Source organism: Anas acuta, chromosome 2 (genome assembly GCF_963932015.1).
Source record: "Anas acuta chromosome 2, bAnaAcu1.1, whole genome shotgun sequence".
Taxonomy (NCBI): Eukaryota; Metazoa; Chordata; class Aves; order Anseriformes; family Anatidae; genus Anas; species Anas acuta.
This window is the reverse complement of record NC_088980.1, coordinates 61,746,901-61,764,582: the sequence shown is the minus strand read 5'-3', so window position 1 is coordinate 61,764,582 and position 17,682 is coordinate 61,746,901. Positions and strand designations below refer to the sequence as shown.

General features: G+C 34.4%; 1 protein-coding gene across 9 annotated transcripts in view; it reads right to left on the bottom strand.

Moving 5' to 3' along the window:
- Positions 1-17,682, bottom strand: part of BBS9 (Bardet-Biedl syndrome 9) — a 317,920-nt gene that overhangs the window by 214,643 nt on the left and 85,595 nt on the right. For all 9 annotated transcript variants that reach the window (XR_011092535.1, XR_011092536.1, XM_068670384.1 and 6 more), the window contains 2 exons: positions 16,601-16,773; positions 14,145-14,297 (listed from right to left, as the gene is read on the bottom strand). Coding sequence is in view for 7 of the 9 variants with exons in the window: in XM_068670384.1 (XP_068526485.1) it covers positions 14,145-14,297; positions 16,601-16,773 (326 nt within the window). In the remaining 2 variants the exon portion in view is untranslated. The remainder of the gene's footprint in view (positions 1-14,144; positions 14,298-16,600; positions 16,774-17,682) is intronic.

Genomic DNA, 17,682 nt, shown 5'->3' with positions numbered 1-17,682 from the left:
ATCTGCTTATGCAGATTCTCCACATTTTATTTGGTATTTTATAAATTATGAGCTCCTTTTATCTAAGTTCTACACACACACACACACACACACACACACACACACACACACACTTTTTGACATACCAACTCTTGACAGAAGTAAACATATTTACAATATTTGTCTTTTGCTGCACTCTGCTGGAACAATCCATTTTTAAACTGAAAGAAACGTTGTCCCATATGTAATACAAATGTTAACAAAAAAGCCTAAAAAGAAATATTATTTCTTGTAAAAATACACTGTTTTGGAGCACACACTGCCATTTCAGATTTTTAAAAACAGTGTTTACATTTTTAAACCCATATTTTGTTGTTCCGATAAGTGTCCCATTTTAAAAGAGCACCTGCAACAGTCCTGCATCAAACAGGATTACAGAGTGCTCACTACTGCTCATAATAAAACTACAACAAATTAAGATCTCAGTAAGGCACTGAGGAGGCTTCTAGAACACAGACTGGAAAATCTTCCTCCTTCATTTTAAAAATCCTACACCTGATAAGGACATTATTTTTTAAAAAGCAACATATGCCTAGAAACCTTATTCCCTCCATTTGATCACTCTGTTCAAAATAATAGTAAAAAGTCAAAAGACAATGTAAATTGTTATAACACTTGCCTAAAGTAAGACGAGACTGGGTCCCTTCAGAAAAAAAAAAAAATTCCTGACAATTTGCTGCACGTATGAAATTGCAAAATTTGCAGCCCCATTTCTTTCACTAGAAGAACCTGAAGAAAGTTACCCAGGCTAAAGAACAGACTCCAGAGTCAAAACTATTAACTCCTGTGATAATTTATTCTGGCTCAGGATCTGCTGCAGAATCACCCAAACATCCCACATGTCAAATTAAACGCGCCTTCCTACTAGAAAAATGCACCTGTGATCAAAACAAAGGGTTGTGACATTTTTCCCCACTCTTTGGATTGACCATAAACTTCTAAAGAAAATAATTTAAAGGGGAAGTAAATAACACAGATGCAATGGAACAGAAATGTCACAGGCTTGTTTCTAGAAGTCTTCTGAGGGCAATGAGGAAAAACTTTCATTCTTAGACCTGTCTTGGGAATTGCAAATACAGATGTTGGCACCAGTCCCAGAACACAAAACATACTTTTCAATTTTTACTAATACCTGCTAAAATTGTGTCTTGGCATTTTAGCTTGGAAAGAAAATTAAGGAATGACCCTTCTTAATACTCTGTAATCCACATAAATCTCAAGAACTCCTCTCAGGAAAAGGTTTCCATAGATTATTTTTTTTCCAAAGAACAACAGGACCTCTTGGATAATCATTGCCTTTACAGATTGCCTTGTTGAATTTGAAAATAAGAATAAATGCAGTCAATACCCTCACATGAATAGTAAATTAATGGCTTCAAAGCTTCCAGCAATATAGAATCTATAAACAGTGACAAAGGAAACTGAAAACATGAAAAAAGTTTTTAGAGAAACTAACTACTTCAAAGGTTAATGTACTTAGCCCAAAACTGGTCAGGCCAACCTGTTTCTCTGGAATTGCACTGTTGGCATTCCTTGCCACTACATCCTTCTTCCCCCCTACACTTCCAATGGGAGAAATAAAAAAGAAAAAAAAAAAAAGATTTCAAAATGACATTATTTTTCATAGTAACCAAGTTAATACACTAGAGACCAAATGTTTCTCTGTTCTTCCAACAGAAGAAAAATACATGAGCAAGTTGAAAACTTGTATTAACACATTTTTCTCCATTTGTCTCCAATGTTTTTTTTAAAAATAAAAGGTCGGTGATGTTACAACAATAAATACAAATGGAGAGTTGTACTTCAGTTTGCAACCATGCCACTCTCTTTTAACCTGAAGTGTAACAAAATATATATATGAAGAATAGGTGAACAAACTAATTGGAGACACTAGGCTTCCAAAAGCAAATGGAGAGTGTGAGGCAACATTTTGAGAACTATACAAAGGAACAGTAGTTACGTACTGATGTGAATGACTGGCTAGGAGTCAAGTCAGATAGAAAAACTATTGTAGACAAGTTTCCACTACTGTGGATCTCAGAAGAAAAGAAAGGCAGGAAATGATGCAAGATATCTTTTGCAAATTAGAGGTAATTTCACATCACAGAATTCTTACTAGTTGCAATTATGAACCACAATCCATTCACATGCTTTTATACAAAGGAGAAAATGAAAAAAGTAAAATAAAATGCAAAAATAATACAAGCCAGTACATTTGGATAAAACATTGAAGATTAAGTCAAGCTATAAACTGTTCATAACTTCTGTAGCATAGAATGTCCATATAAAATTTAAAAAAAAAAAAAAAGAGAGAGAGAGAGAGAGAAAGACAATCCTTACATTTGTCAGAAAACATGGTTTAGCAGATGTTTTAATGAATCATATTCCTTATGAATTTGCTCAAAGATCACAGACTTGTTTCTGGGAAGAGGTATAAAAAAAGTCTGAAAGACAGCTATTAGTAGCCAGCAACTAATCTGCTTCATATTTGTTTCTACAATAAAAAAAAAAGAAATCGAGTGTATCCGATACTCATAAAAGCTGAAAGGAATAAATGTACCTAGAAGACATACAATAATATACTGAGACAGAACAACCTTTTCGATTATATATATATATATATCTTAAGACAGACTGGCAATTGTCTACTGGAATGTAATAGACAGATAATGGATGATGACATGCTCATTAAAAAGAAATGGGGAAAGAAAAAAAAAAAAAAAGAAAATGCAAAAAGTTCATTTTTCCTCCAGAAAAGTATGGAAGAAATTTTTCTCAAAACTCTGAAGCCCCATTCAAATTAGGACAGAGGCAAAGGCTACTGTTTTCTTTAACATGACAAATCTAATTAGCTAGCAAATATTTAACCAATAGCTAGAGGTTGCTCTTTAAGTACTAAATAATGAGATGTAATTAGGGTAGCAAAGGCAAAAGGTTACTAATTTAGGACATTTCTACGGTGCAGTGTTTAAATTATAGGTTTTATACAAAACGAATGGGCCAATGCACAAGAAAAAAAACCCAATTTTAACGGAATGCAGAACAAATTAACATTTTAACATTATAATACTACTCAATTGTATAATGGGATTTTGCTAAGTGTCACAGAACAGAAAATAAAAGTAACACTCCAAGGTATGCTTGTTAACCTCTTCAAGCTAAATATATTACGAGCCTACTGACAGCAGTAAATAGACGCATTGTAACATGACATGAAAGACTACAAATTCAGAGGCCTTTAATAGGCGTTCCTTTTTCTAAGTCGATTGGCATAGAGAGTATAAACAACGAACAAGATAAAAATGTTATCCATACCAAATGCTTTCAAATTTCCCAAAGGGAAAAGGAACAATCCTTTTAAAAATACATTTTAAGACATCCAGTTTTTCTGAAACATAATGTCTTTTTTTCCACCTTTCCATCCCATGTCATAGGAATTTGAACTGGCAAGCACAGTCTTCAGTACTCATGCATAATATTCTCTAGGTTGACCAGAAGGCTTTTTGTGAAGAAAAAAAAATATATATATATATATACAAGAATTTGCAGTCAAAGCCTACTACCTCAAGATCTGAACGCACTCACCCTCCATCCAACAATGGGCTCAAGCAGATATTTAACTTTACATCTAAGTAACTCCAACGCTGTATCCACTCTACATTACCAATACTATACCGAGAAACTGGCAACCATAAAACTTCAAAGAACTCAAGGTAAGCAGAAGGGATGGAGCATTTTATTTCACAAAAACCTTAAAATAGTAACTACAAAGTAATGATACTTATCATTACTATCCTCTTGCTTCCTGACTTCTGACCTCCTCAGCTCATTACACCAACTTTTCTTGCATTAACCACCTTTTCCATACTGGTTTAAATTATCCACAATAGAATAATTAAAGGCCTCACAATGTATAAATACTAACTAAATACTAACTGGAAGGTAGTAGCTAAGCACAACTGAAACATAAAACAGATCTGAGATGCCAACTGGCAAGAATAAATAGAGGAAAGAGTTCTATTCCCCTTTGTTTTTGTCAATTTACAGATTTAACCAGCACTTTAGCTCCAATATAAACTTTACCTTTTACTAAAAAGATCTAAATTGGGAAAATGACCACACAAGTTACATTTTTCCTCACAGAGGTGGTAACTAGAGCAGCAGCTGAGCTGAGATTGTGCTGACTGAAAGGAATATCCAAGACAAAGAAACAGAACATTTTTGTTTTAATAAAGTGTTTATACAAATTAGATTTTTAATTATTTATATATATATATTTACAATTAGAATTATTATTTTTTTTCTCCAATAACCAAAAGCCCACTACTATACTTCCTCTGGTAAGTGACACCAGTCAGAATGCTAACTCAACTGATCAGGAGAGTGCAATGAACATATAAGCAGCATTAGATGCACCAGACAGAGCCAAGAACTGTGATGAGCAAGTCATCATGACACAGTGTCATGTGTCTACTCCAAGCTCAGACATCAGCCCATCAGGTGACTCATACAAGTCATTTTGGGCCAGCTATCATCAGTGGCTAAGTTAAATGTCACACCTGTAAGAGTGCCCAAGATCAACAGAACTGTGATTTAGATGCTCAGTTTCTTCGTGTTAATAGGAATAAGTGGTTGTAGGGCTCGATGTAAAGTGATTTCAGAATCAGTTCACAGACAAAACAACTTAGTATTCCTGGGTTTGCACTAAAATATATGACAGCAACCAACTCCAGTTCAATACTTAACCCACACCAAGATCTTCAAGCATTAGATGAGTATATACAGTAGTCAGATCAGCTACCAACCAATTAACTCCCAGCTTTCTTTAGGAGGTTTTGCTTTTTGTTTTTCCTGTTATTGGTAGTGTGCATGTGTGTGTTTAAGTCAGAATTTGGAGTAAAATGCTATTAAATTACACAGTACTTCTGTATCCCTCGCTCTTTTGTGTAGTCAATCATTAGTAATAACAAACATATAAATTGATATGATGAAGCATAAAGAACTCTGATATTTCACTACATCTGAGTATTAAAGTTTCTGAAATATAATATTTACTTGGCATGAATTTTAAAGCAACATATACTTGTCATCCAACCACAATGCACAATTATCATATTACATAATTCAAAGAAATCAGTATCAGCATAGAATAAGAATAACTTATTATAACAGAATAAGTACAACTCATTGCAAGCTACACCAGAGGATGATCTAGTTTGATATGTTATTTCAGCTACCTGAAGGCACAGCACCTGTGCACATGCTGCTAAAAACAAGTATAATAGTCATTCAAAATAAAACTGTAAAAAATATATCAGAAGCTGCCAAAAGCATTCTTAGTACTGTGCGCAGAAATTAACCAAAACTGATAATAGTTTCGTATTTGCCTAACAGTTAATCACATCTGGGTCACCAAACTGTAATGGGCTATTTCACAAAGATCACGTATGCAAACTGCAAAGCCATCATATCTTTCATCACCTACACTCCCTAGTTGTTCTCAACTATATTGCTGTTATACTGCATAATTACAGGGCTGACTCATAAAAACTTTCTAAGGAGCATGAAATAGTAGGGTTTTCCATCCTTCTATGAACACTGTATGTGTGTTTGGTTTTGGTTTTGTTTTTTTTTATTATTCTAGTTTTGTTTCCGCTACTGCTTATCATTTTCTCTCTTGTCTATGGAGAACATTTTTCCCTATGAGAGCCTAGCGATAATTTAAGCTTCAGTACAGGTATCTGATACACTGTATTTCAGAAGAAAAGATGAGAAAGATTTCTTTCAAATAAATAAGACGTATCACTATTCCTTTCTCTGGGAATTGCAGACAAACTGTTCCATTTTCACTCAAAGACCCACAAGTTATTTTAGTCCCTACAGAGATCCCTCATGCATTATGCATTACTAAAGATACGAGCATCAGTTTTACCTGTTTGTCCCAAAAATTGGTTGATCTTAAGAGAAGACTATCCCTCGCTGGAGCAAGTAGACTCATACAGAAGAGTTGTGCCAGCAATCTCAATATATGCTTCCCAAGCTAACTATGTTCAGACAGTTTTGGAATACATCTTCAAATAAAAAGGGGCTTTGATGACCTTGTAAGTATTCCAATATTAAAGCTAAATAAGTAAAATAGAGAATTATAAGTAATAGCCAATAAGTTACTTTTAGTGGGAGAGGAGAGGAGAGGAGAGGAGAGGAGAGGAGAGGAGAGGAGAGGAGAGGAGAGGAGAGGAGAGGAGAGGAGAGGAGAGGAGAGGAGAGGAGAGGAGAGGAGAGGAGAGGAGAGGAGAGGAGAGGAGAGGAGAGGAGAGGAGAGGAGAGGAGAGGAGAGGAGAGGAGAGGAGAGGAGAGGAGAGGAGAGGAGAGGAGAGGAGAGGAGAGGAGAGGAGAGGAGAGGAGAGGAGAGGAGAGGAGAGGAGAGGAGAGGAGAGGAGAGGAGAGGAGAGGAGAGGAGAGGAGAGGAGAGGAGAGGAGAGGAGAGGAGAGGAGAGGAGAGGAGAGGAGAGGAGAGGAGAGGAGAGGAGAGAACAACCACCTACATTTAGCAGAAACAGCAATAAAACGAGAAGTTAAATATAACTCCTCCAAAGAACAGCATATTTATTTAAGCCAAAAAGAACTAATTTATACTATGGGTGTAGTTCTCACTGACCTTATCTGGGGAAAATGACTATTACAGGAGTGGGTGTGATATATAGCCTTTGAGTCATGCATGATAAACCCTAATGGTTTTGCTTTGAGGTAAAAGTCCTTACTAATCAAGCAATGAATCATTTCCAAAATGTCGAGTTCCTGAGGCCATGTGTGTCAGAAGTGCAACTCTTGAGTGAATACTCAATCACTAATGATCAGTTTTGAGATTTTTATCAACTGATTAATAAGCAAGGAAAGGAGCTAAGAGGCATGAACAAAGAGTTAATGGACCTTTAATGACACTCTAAGTGTGTTTTAGTGAATAGAGCATAATGAGTTTTAGTTGCTACTAACCACAAATCACCAACAATTGAAGTGCTCTATGCACTGCAAGTGTTAAAATACTGCAATGTACAGCACTCATGGTTTTAAAAAGATAGGAAATTGTGTTTACTCAAATATATGTATGTGTACAAATATATATTTGAGTAAACACAAATTCCTGTTTTTTGCCCATAAAAATGCCCAAAATAATGCCCATACTTAATTGGTATTACACCTCTGTAGCAGATCAGAGAACAGAAATTAAGAGCATAGCTTCCTAAATCAGTAGATGGATGTGAGGTAAAGAGACAAATGGGAAGATGTTTATTTTTTTAGTATATTAAGTGCTAGAACTGTTGGTTCACCTATCATGGAAGCAAAATGTTAGCTTTTATTTATGATATGCAATGCTGAAAATACATGCAGGAACAATTCTGAAGACTAAAGGTTTGACAAATTATGCATATGTACACATCTATATATATGTACAGACACGTACACAAACGTATCATTTTTGTATTACTGCCTATAAATTTTCTACTGCCCTCCTAGATGTAGGTATTTTCCTTCGATATACTCCACATCTTTGTGCCAAAATCACTGTGAAGAAATTACTGCATCTAACAGGCAGCTAACAGCCGGAAACCATCAAGGATCACTAACCTGGAGGACCTCCAGTTCCCTAAAACAAAACAAAACAAAACAAAATAATTAAAAAAATAATTAAAAAAATAATTAAAAAAAAAAAAAAAAGACTGATTATAGGGAGTCAGTTCAATAAGGTGAGTCTGGAATCAAGTCCCAAGAATAACAGACCTAAAGTCAAAAGGAGGAGTCCTTTGGTAGCTGAGGGAAATCTTATTTCCAAGAGTGGAAAAAGAAAAGGAAAGAAGCTAACAGAATGAAGACAAAGAGGGGAGATTGATGTTTCCTTTCAAAAAGCAGTGACAAGATCAAAACCTCTCACTGAAGAGATGAAAATAAATCAGAAACTTCCATTTAGGATTGCACTGTTTTTCACATATTTGTATGTTTCATGTTACCATACAACAAAATGCATGTGTGTACACATGCACATTTAAAAACTCATCCACGGAATTTAATTTTGATTTCCTTAAGTATCAAATACATATACCTTCAACAGTGGGGAAACTAAGTACGTGCACCTGGGCAGAGGTGGAAATGCTGACACTAGTTTGAGGTAAGTCAATTCTGGAAACCTCTGAGCATGAGTTTCTGGGATTGAACCTAAAGCATGTGCCTAGAGACATGTGCCTGAAGAAAGAGAGAGTATCGACAATTCTGTTAGAACACCCAACAGCTCAGAAAAAGAGCACAGAATCACAGAATCGTCTAGGTTGGAAGAGACCTCCAAGATCACCTAGTCCAGCCTCTAACGTAAAACTAACAAGTCCTTCACTAAACCATATCACTAAGCTCAACGTCTAAGCATGTCTGCAGAAAAGGGTGTGGAGAGTTCAAAAGCTGTTCCACTCCTGTTCTAAAATGGGAAATCATGAACCATCTCCAATCTGGGAGCCACATAACTATATTAGTGTTGTGCTGTAGGTGTATTAGTACAATTTTTGCTCAACTTTGCCATCTGGGAGCTTTGTACCCATGTCATTTCATTCATATGTAGCTCATGTGGAATTCCGGTGAAGCAAATACATATCACTTGGTCCCCACTCACAAAGGCAAGCCCTTAAATATTGAGGCAAAATCCCATGTCTTATAAATCAGGCTCGCTGTAATAATACTGGTTTAAATCGGCTGTCTTTTCTGAAAACTGATCATATGTGTTGGACAAGGACATAAAATGCTTACATGTGGATATTTGTCAACTATTAACTGGAATACTGGTTTTCACTTGAAGTACCAAAATTTCAAGGAGAAAATCATACAATTCAGAAGATACAATTCAGATTCAACTGGTTATTTCTGATGTCATAATGATTTACACCCAAAACTAATTTTCACCTGATAGTTATCAAAAATTATTATAAAATGGACAAGAACTGGCACATAGTATTTTAATAGTTTAGATACTGTTTTACAAGATTTCAACATTCCTGTTGGATCACAACCAGAATGAAGAGAATCCAACATGCATGATCAGCAGCAGCAGGATGAAAACTCCTCACAACTGTAAAATAAGATAATACTTCTTTTTCCCTGTAAACACAAACATACAACCACCTCTCCAAAAATTGAAGGACACTGAATACTTTGTTCCCTTATTTCAAGCAATGAAAAATTCCTATATGCATTAATTTCTTCAAGCTGCAATTCATATGCAGACTTAAGATACAAGACCAAGACTAGCCAAGACAGACACAGGCTACATACCAAAGAAAGCAGAATGAACTGGACAACTAATTGTTTACGGAGCAGTATCTGAGAACTGCGTTGAAAGCCGTATTAATGCTGCTTGCAGCCAGGTATTTCTGTGAGACAAGCTTTTCAGTAATAATATAAATAAGATGATCACGACACAATAGATGAATTACAAGAAAAAAGGGAAGAAAATTGTAGCTTCAATTAGTACTAGCAGATCTGTATTGAAAAGCATGTTAGGCCCTCTTTATTAATGGCAAGACACACTCAAATTATGAAGTGCCTTAAAGAAAAGCTGAAATGTGTCACCAATCAAAAAATAAGGAACCAGCTAGTTATAAAGCCTTGTTTTCTAAGGTTATGTAACTGTGCTGACCGCTTATGTCAAACTTGTTCTGTCTGCCCATTCCTAGCAACTGTTTTTTGCAATGTCCACTAATAAATTTTACAATGAAATGAAGACCCAGAAATCATTAAGTTCCTATATATATATATTTATTTATTTATTTATTTATTTAGCAGACTGGGAGTGCAAACCCTATTAATAGTTCCACTGAGACAAGGTCAGGAATCTTCACATTATCTATCTTCTCTGGATGGCTACTGCCAGTCAACAATAGTGCATTGGCTTGACAACTTGCACACAAATAGCAGCTGATGGTGCTGGGCTGCTGGGGCCATGGGTAATAGTTGAGATTTCAGTATTAGAAAACACAAAAGGGTTAGCAGTTTTAAGGGGGTGTGACAAAGAAGCCTTAGAACATGGGAAGACCTAAGGTATTGTGCAACAGTTGCATCAAAGAACAGGAAGGGACCTAGGTTTACTACAAGTTTGGGAATATAGGACAAACCTATTTGCTTCGTCATTTGTCTTAATCTTCCTACATTTTATTGTAGTATAACGCAATATATAGGAGCTTGCTCAGTCATTACATATTTTTTAAAAAACTTAAAACATGAATCTGAGACAAGATTGAACAGTTCAAGAACTTAAAATTGGCTAAGCAACAGTGCCCTAGGAGAACTCCACCCCACATTTCAAATCCATCCCTTCTCTTCTTTCTCTAAGAGGAATATAACTGCACTAATCTTCTAAACATAGTAACTGGTTTAAATGCTTTACAACTAAACATGCCTGGTACTGCTTCGATTCACTAGGTTATAATCTACATGGGTTGAAATAGAGTGATTCTTATGACTCCTATTGTAAATTCCAAATTGTACCTGGAAACCCCAATAATGTATGTCAACAGTCAATGCATGAAAATTATAATTTCAAGGCAAGCACCTGCAGCAGCTGCCAAACTATGATTCTATAATATGACAGAAAACACACTGTAGAGATTAAAGACCATTAACTTACACTTTCAAGCAATAACATGTCTCTACTAAGAGAGCATTGTATAAAGGACATACTGTTTACAGCAGCTACCATGCAATTTGCTGCAATCTTATTTTATATTCCAAGTCCTTTAAACTGAAAAAGCCTATGTAACCTCAACTGCTGTTCATTTGTAAATTCATCTCATTTTTAGAACAAGAGCTAGCAGCACATCCAATTGCCTTGCGTTTTGTTTTTTTTTTGTTGTTGTTTTTTAAACCAAAGCTCAAGAAATTGTAGTACATAGTCACACAAATGGCATCTATCGAAAATTTATTTTCCGCTATGTTGATAGGTTCTTCCTACAAATCACTCAAACATCACAATAATGACATTTCCTTTTACCAATATACACAGTTACTATATATAAAATAGCTTTTCTTTTCCTTCCAAAACAGAACACCATATGTCACTATTTGTTAACTACTGTAAAACTCAAATCTATATTGACATATACAGTTAATTCATAAAGATGAATTCTAGAAGAAAATACTGAAAAGGAGTGTAAAAACAAAAGAAGTCTTTCATCACTGCACACATCAATGCCTGTTTCTCCTTTATTGTGAAGATTAAAAGTAAGGCTACAGTTTCCTTACAATACATTTGCAACTTTATTGTAGCACTGAATACATCCTGCCTTCTTGGTCATGTACAAGAAGATATATAAAAAAAAATAGTTTGTAAATAGAAATGATTTTTACAGGAGAAATAAATGCAGCTTGATTTATTTTCTTGGCCTCAGCATCGATGGCTTTGACTTGTATCTCTACTCACATACCACGCAAACAACTTATATTTGATTGAGTTGAAAATCTGAAAACTAACATTTACAGTCAACTACAGCTATAAAATTCAAATCAGTTCAGCAATTCATTATAAAAATTTGTAGTTTGGCAAAGAAAGAACTACTCAGAATACATTTTAAATAGGTATCAAACAGGCAGTGAAGCTACATGAGTTGAACATTTGTGATTGTTAGATTTGTGTTAAAAAGCCTGTTCACACAAAGGTTATAACTTCAGTATAACTGTTCTGATGAAAGGAAATAAGGGAAGCAGTATGAAACATCTTTACATCATGCTGAATTAGGAGAGGTTATACCATTACAGCTTCATTTAAAAGAAATATATATAAATTACAGTAATTATTTGATCAAGAATGCAACTCATAGAACCCAAATCCTGGAGACTGAGTGAAACAAACAGCAGTGAAATCAGATATTCATGTTAACTGGAAATTCTTTCCTGCTCTAGACGACAAGGTTTGGAGTACGCTTATAAAAGCAAAACATGCACATTTTCTTTCTGACCACAAAACCCAATGTAGAAAATACCTTTCTTTTGTACAAAACAATTACTTCAGTGAAAAAATATGCATTTTTTTTTCTTTTCTCCTCATTACAAAAGTTTTTGGCATAAGGCATGATGTTCTCAGACAGTGGTGTTAGATGGAAAGGGAACCAAGTTTTATTCCAACACTAAAAGTATTTAATTGTAGGACTTATCATACCAATTTTATTACAATGCCCCTAAAACTTTGACACCACTTACATTCAGAGTTCAATCCAAATTCCCCTGAAGCAAACAGGAGCCATGCTACTTACTTCCGTGGGGTATGGATCATTTCTTCACTGAATACATTCTCCATCGAAAAAAATAAAGAACAGAACTATGGTCCTCATATCAGACAACTTTCCCAAAAGAAAAACAGACGATTTTTTTTTCTAACAATTCCTATGAAAAGCAGTAGCCTCAAAAATACAACAATAGTAATTTCTATGTCAAAAAGACTACAACTTAAATAATTTTTGGAGTGAGACTTTATACTATTTATATTTATCCAGCCTCATTATACCTTCTTTAGTGAAAAAAGATGTTCCATATTTTGAATACTTCAAATATTTGCATTAGAAATACTTGTTCAAGCAAAGACAGAAGATGCTAAAGACTTTTAAAAAAGAAAACAAGGTCTTTTCTAACACAGGAAATGCATTACCAAGCAATTTCATTTCGCCCAAGCAGCAAAGAGACTATATTAAGTCCTACCACAGTGCTCGCTTCCAAAGCAATGTATACAATGTTGGGATCCCTATGGTAATTACTATTTTACTACACTTTTGTTTGTAATAACATTTCTTTGTTACAAGGGAATTCAAGAACAAAACAAAATAACAAAAGGAATCTACCAAGAAAAATCTGAGCTTGCCTAAAATCAAATTTTAACTAATATTGAAAAATATAAACATTTATCCTCTAGAAATAAATCTTTTCCCTCTTTCTCATTCAACTACAAAAAAAAAAAAAAAAAAAAAAAAGGTAATTTTTAGAAAGATGACCCATCTAATTTTGGTTTGAAGGACCTTTCAGATATACTCCCACAATATGCATTTTAACTACTTGATTTTTGTCATATTCCTAGAACCAATCTTTAATTCAAGAAATTGTCAAGAACATCTTGGTTGATTTAAGTTTAAAGGTAACAGTTCTGCATAGCAAAAGCAGGCTCAAGAGACCCACTTTTGTTGATCTTTAGGGATTACTTAGTTGTGCCATTTTAAAGTGTTAACCATCTATGTGTTAACAACACCTAGTATTTTTTAAAGTAAAAAAATAAAAAAAATAAAAAACATTCTCAAACTTACACCATCTCATAGTTGACTCGTTAAAGACAGAATCATAGAAGGGTTTGGGTTTGAAATAACCTTAAAGATCATCTTATTCCAACCCACTAGACCAGGTTGCTCAAAGCTCCATCTAACCTGGCCTTGAATATATAAAAGAAGGCATATTTCTCTTACGTCTAACCATAAATGGAAATGAAGTTTTCTGTAATTTACAGAGAGGTTTTCATAAACCAAACAGTAAAAATATTTTTCCTGTCTTAATTTTTGAATTGTCCTGATACACCACAGTGCATAAATCTCCTTTCTAGCTAGCAATCTAATTGTGTCTCAGCTCCTCTAACAAGGCATGTTAAAAAGTAAAAATTGGACTGTCTAACAGAAAAGTAAAAGTGCACAAAGTAACATCTAAGAAAGGACTTAGCCTCAGACAATTTTGTTGTGAATATTACACCAGCCAAACCATTCCACCAGTTTACAGTGTACCATAAAATATTTACATAAGCTATGAACTATAAAATATTTTCACATGAACTATAAAATATTTACACTATCAACATCAGTTAGGAAAGAATGATGTGCTGTCAAGCTGGTGTGACCTAGGAGTAAAAATTCTGTGGTCACAGATTAAATAAAACTATTTCATATCATCTGGAAACTTACAGGGAATATCAGGTTAAACAAATTACTGCTTCCTGGTCTTTGGATGGTAAATGTAACCAGGAAAGCATAGCTTATATGCTTGAAGCTAAGTTTTACCAACATCACAAAGAAAGGTTAGGTTCATAATCAAACTGTACTGACCTCTCTGAATGTTCCTTCTAGCAAGGTGTCCAGATGTTGAAGAGGAGCAGGAGTTTTGTCTTTGAATCGTGTCAGCAATCGTCTCTCGATAGCTCTAAATTGTACAGCCCTCTCAGATAACAGCTCACGGAATTTTTCTGCATTCAAGCGCAGCTGCAATTTAATGGTTTTCAAGAATTCAGATTACAGGTCATATACATTGTATCTGCCCATTCCACATGAAATGAGAGAATGAGAGTAAAATTCTTGAGTGTGTGTATTTTCTCAGATATGAATATGAATGATAGTAAAATTCTTTATAGTGTGTATATTTATTCAAGTATTAATATGTTGTTTATACCAATTTCATATTGATGTGGTTAATTTCATATTCATAAAACTTTTTAACATTTTCAGGAATCATCATTTGCCACTGAAGTCAAAAATAATTGCCAAAAGAAATAACAAGGTGTGTTAATGCCTAAGTATCTCATCAAAAAGACTACCTAAAAAGAATGAAATTTCAACACCAGTATCTCAGGTTTTCTCCTCAATTTCACGCACTGTGGCTCATACACATGGCATATTAGACTTGTTACTCATTGCTGTAGAATGTAAATGGTTATTCCCTTAAGCATGAATAAAAGCACTAAATTCTTCACTGACTGAATGACTTCTATATCTAAAGTGAAATTCTTATTAATTTTATATATATATTGATCAGGTACAGCAACTAACTTTATTAAAATGTTCACAAAACTTTGAGCAATATCATATATCAAGTGCCCAGATAATAAAATTCCTATTTTATCTTTATAACCATCTATTTTCTGCTATATACCTTTAAGACAAAAATCACTAATAAAAGTGTGTTTCTTTCAGAAAGCTGAGTCCTCAAGGTAATATCCTCTGTACATGCTGTAACTGGCAAAAATTATCAAAAAAAAAACATTTCAAGACATGCAGCTTTCAAGATACATTGTGACGTATCTATTTTATAGTGTCTCCAAATTAGAAATCTCCTAAATTTAGAAAACAGATTTAAAAAAAAAAAATAAGCAAATATACTATTCCATCAGTACATGATTACAAAGGACTTCCAGGCAAGCTAAAAGAACTGCAGCTCTTCTAGGAGGAGAAGGAAAAAGGGGACATCTCAGGTAATACTGTTCCAAGCTTGCCAAAAAAGGGATGGAACATCAGGATCCCCTTAATAGACCATTTTTCTTGGAGTATAAACTTTTCAGAATGTAATTCTTTTAAAATTTCAGTAACTTCAAAATAGCCAGTTGCAAACTAATTAGATCCTAACTTACCACTACAGTGATCACACCAATATTCCAACCCACAATATATCTATGCGTGTGACACAATCTAATGAAGCCTATGTTCGATTATATATAGTTAAGGTATTACTACAATATCAGCCATTAGAAAAAGTAAACAATAAAAAAATGCATAAAATAAAACCAACTCTATTCTTTCATAGAATTTGAAACTCAGTACATGAGTTTCAAGTACATCATAAGCCTGAGAGACAAGCCTGTGCCTAGATTGTTTCATTAAAAATCTCTACATCTATCCAAAACAACCATGTCTGTATAATGATGGCTCCACCTCACAGAAGTGGCAGCATGAACACTGAACAGCATTTCTCACTCTTACATACATATATTTATACTTTTGCCCATTACATGAGTTTAAACTAATAGAAATTTTCAAATAACTGTTTCCTTTTGTTACTGGAAAGAAGGCAGAACAGAAGGGAAAGAGCGCATATACATTATTAACTATTTCTACAAGTTAACTATTAGAATGTTTTCACTGTCATCTGCATGACCAAACAGACAGAAGAAAATAATTATGTATATGTTGTATCTGGTCTGGTAAACCTCTTAAAGCCTTCTACTTCCACAAGGGCAGTCAGGGTTTTTTGTTTCTTGGGTGTTTTGTTCTTGTTTTTCTAGTTGCTGTTGTTTTATTTTTGTTTTGGTGTGTGTGTGTGTGTGTGTGTGTGTGTGCAGGGACTTTCTGCATAATTACAGGGATGATTCAGCCAAAATAGATGCTCATGGGTTCATTATCATAGAATAGCCTAAAACTAAGGACAAGTTTCAAAAATAGCTTTACAGTTAACAGGATGTTAGTCAATAAAGAACCCATGGCTCCTATACAGCTAGTGAACAGAAGGGCAAATACTAGTTCCATAATTTGTATAATTTGCAGACTACACAGTAGCTACATATACTCTCCCAATCACAAGGGCTGCTTCAGAGGCAAGGTGTATGCCCATATATCCATATGTTAAAAAATGTACAACAACACTTTTTCCAGCACTATGTTTAAATGCAACTTCATATTTTCTGAAAAACAAATGGCTGTGCACCTGTGATCATTATACAGTTTTAAACTGATTATTCTTAGTATCAGCACACAAATAATTTTGAACTAGTAGAATCACACACTATGTAACATACCTCAAAATGTCGATCAATTAGTTCAAAGTATTCTTGCAGGGGAATTGAACCTGAAAAGGTACACGCAAAGTCTTTGCAATTTTGCTTTTTGAAATGTTCTTCCAGTCGAAGAGTGAGCTCTTTTGTTATTAGCCAAAGGTCTTCTAACTGATCACTCTGGATCCTATATCGTTCTTTGGAAACAAGAACAAATAAAAGACTAATAATGAACACATTTAAGCTGTATACATCCACTACACAACATCGAAAATACATGGGAATTTAACTAACATTATCAGTACATTCCAAGTTTGCATTAGAGATTTTCGTAGGAGATACATGCTCATTAGCATTAAATAAATACTTTTATTTTATTGGTGTCGGTCCTAAATACCCTCTACTTTATGCTAACTTTTAACAGGCAATTTTGTAGCACAGAATGAGTACATAGCTTCAGGACTACTTACTCCAGAGTGTGGTGCACTCTGTTTATAAAGTGCAAATAACTATGAAGAATTACCACAATAGTGAAACAAGAATTACTGGATGATATTAAGCTATAACAACAGGTTGTCTGCATTCTCTTCCATAGCACAGTCTGAACAAGTTTTGCTGGGGGCTTAAGGCAAAGTCAGGTTCAACTCACTTTGGACCATAGGAGAAGCACAGCATCCTGAGCAGCAGATAATAGTTGTAACAAACCAAATTTACTTCAAATAAAAGCTTGAATGCCTTTTGAAAACAGTTATTGTCTTCTCAGACAATAGAGTCACTAATATAATTTTTATTACATCTCTACCTCCTACGATATCTTTCAATAGGAAATCATTACTCATTCAGTAGTCATAGACAACAATATTCAGTTTTGTTAGTTCTATACTTAACTCTAATGCAGTAGTAGAGAGATGAAAATGTTAATATAAATTGAAGTGAAAACAAAAAGTCCAGTTAGCCTCTGTTCTCTGTCCCAACAAGTTGACTCAACTTATCACATTTTAGCGAATTTCAAATTATCAAGCTAATTGGATGAGATCTTTTTTCTGTTCTGTTTCTAGTCCATATTTGTATATTTCTCTCTTCAGTTTCCAGGAAATGAGAATTAA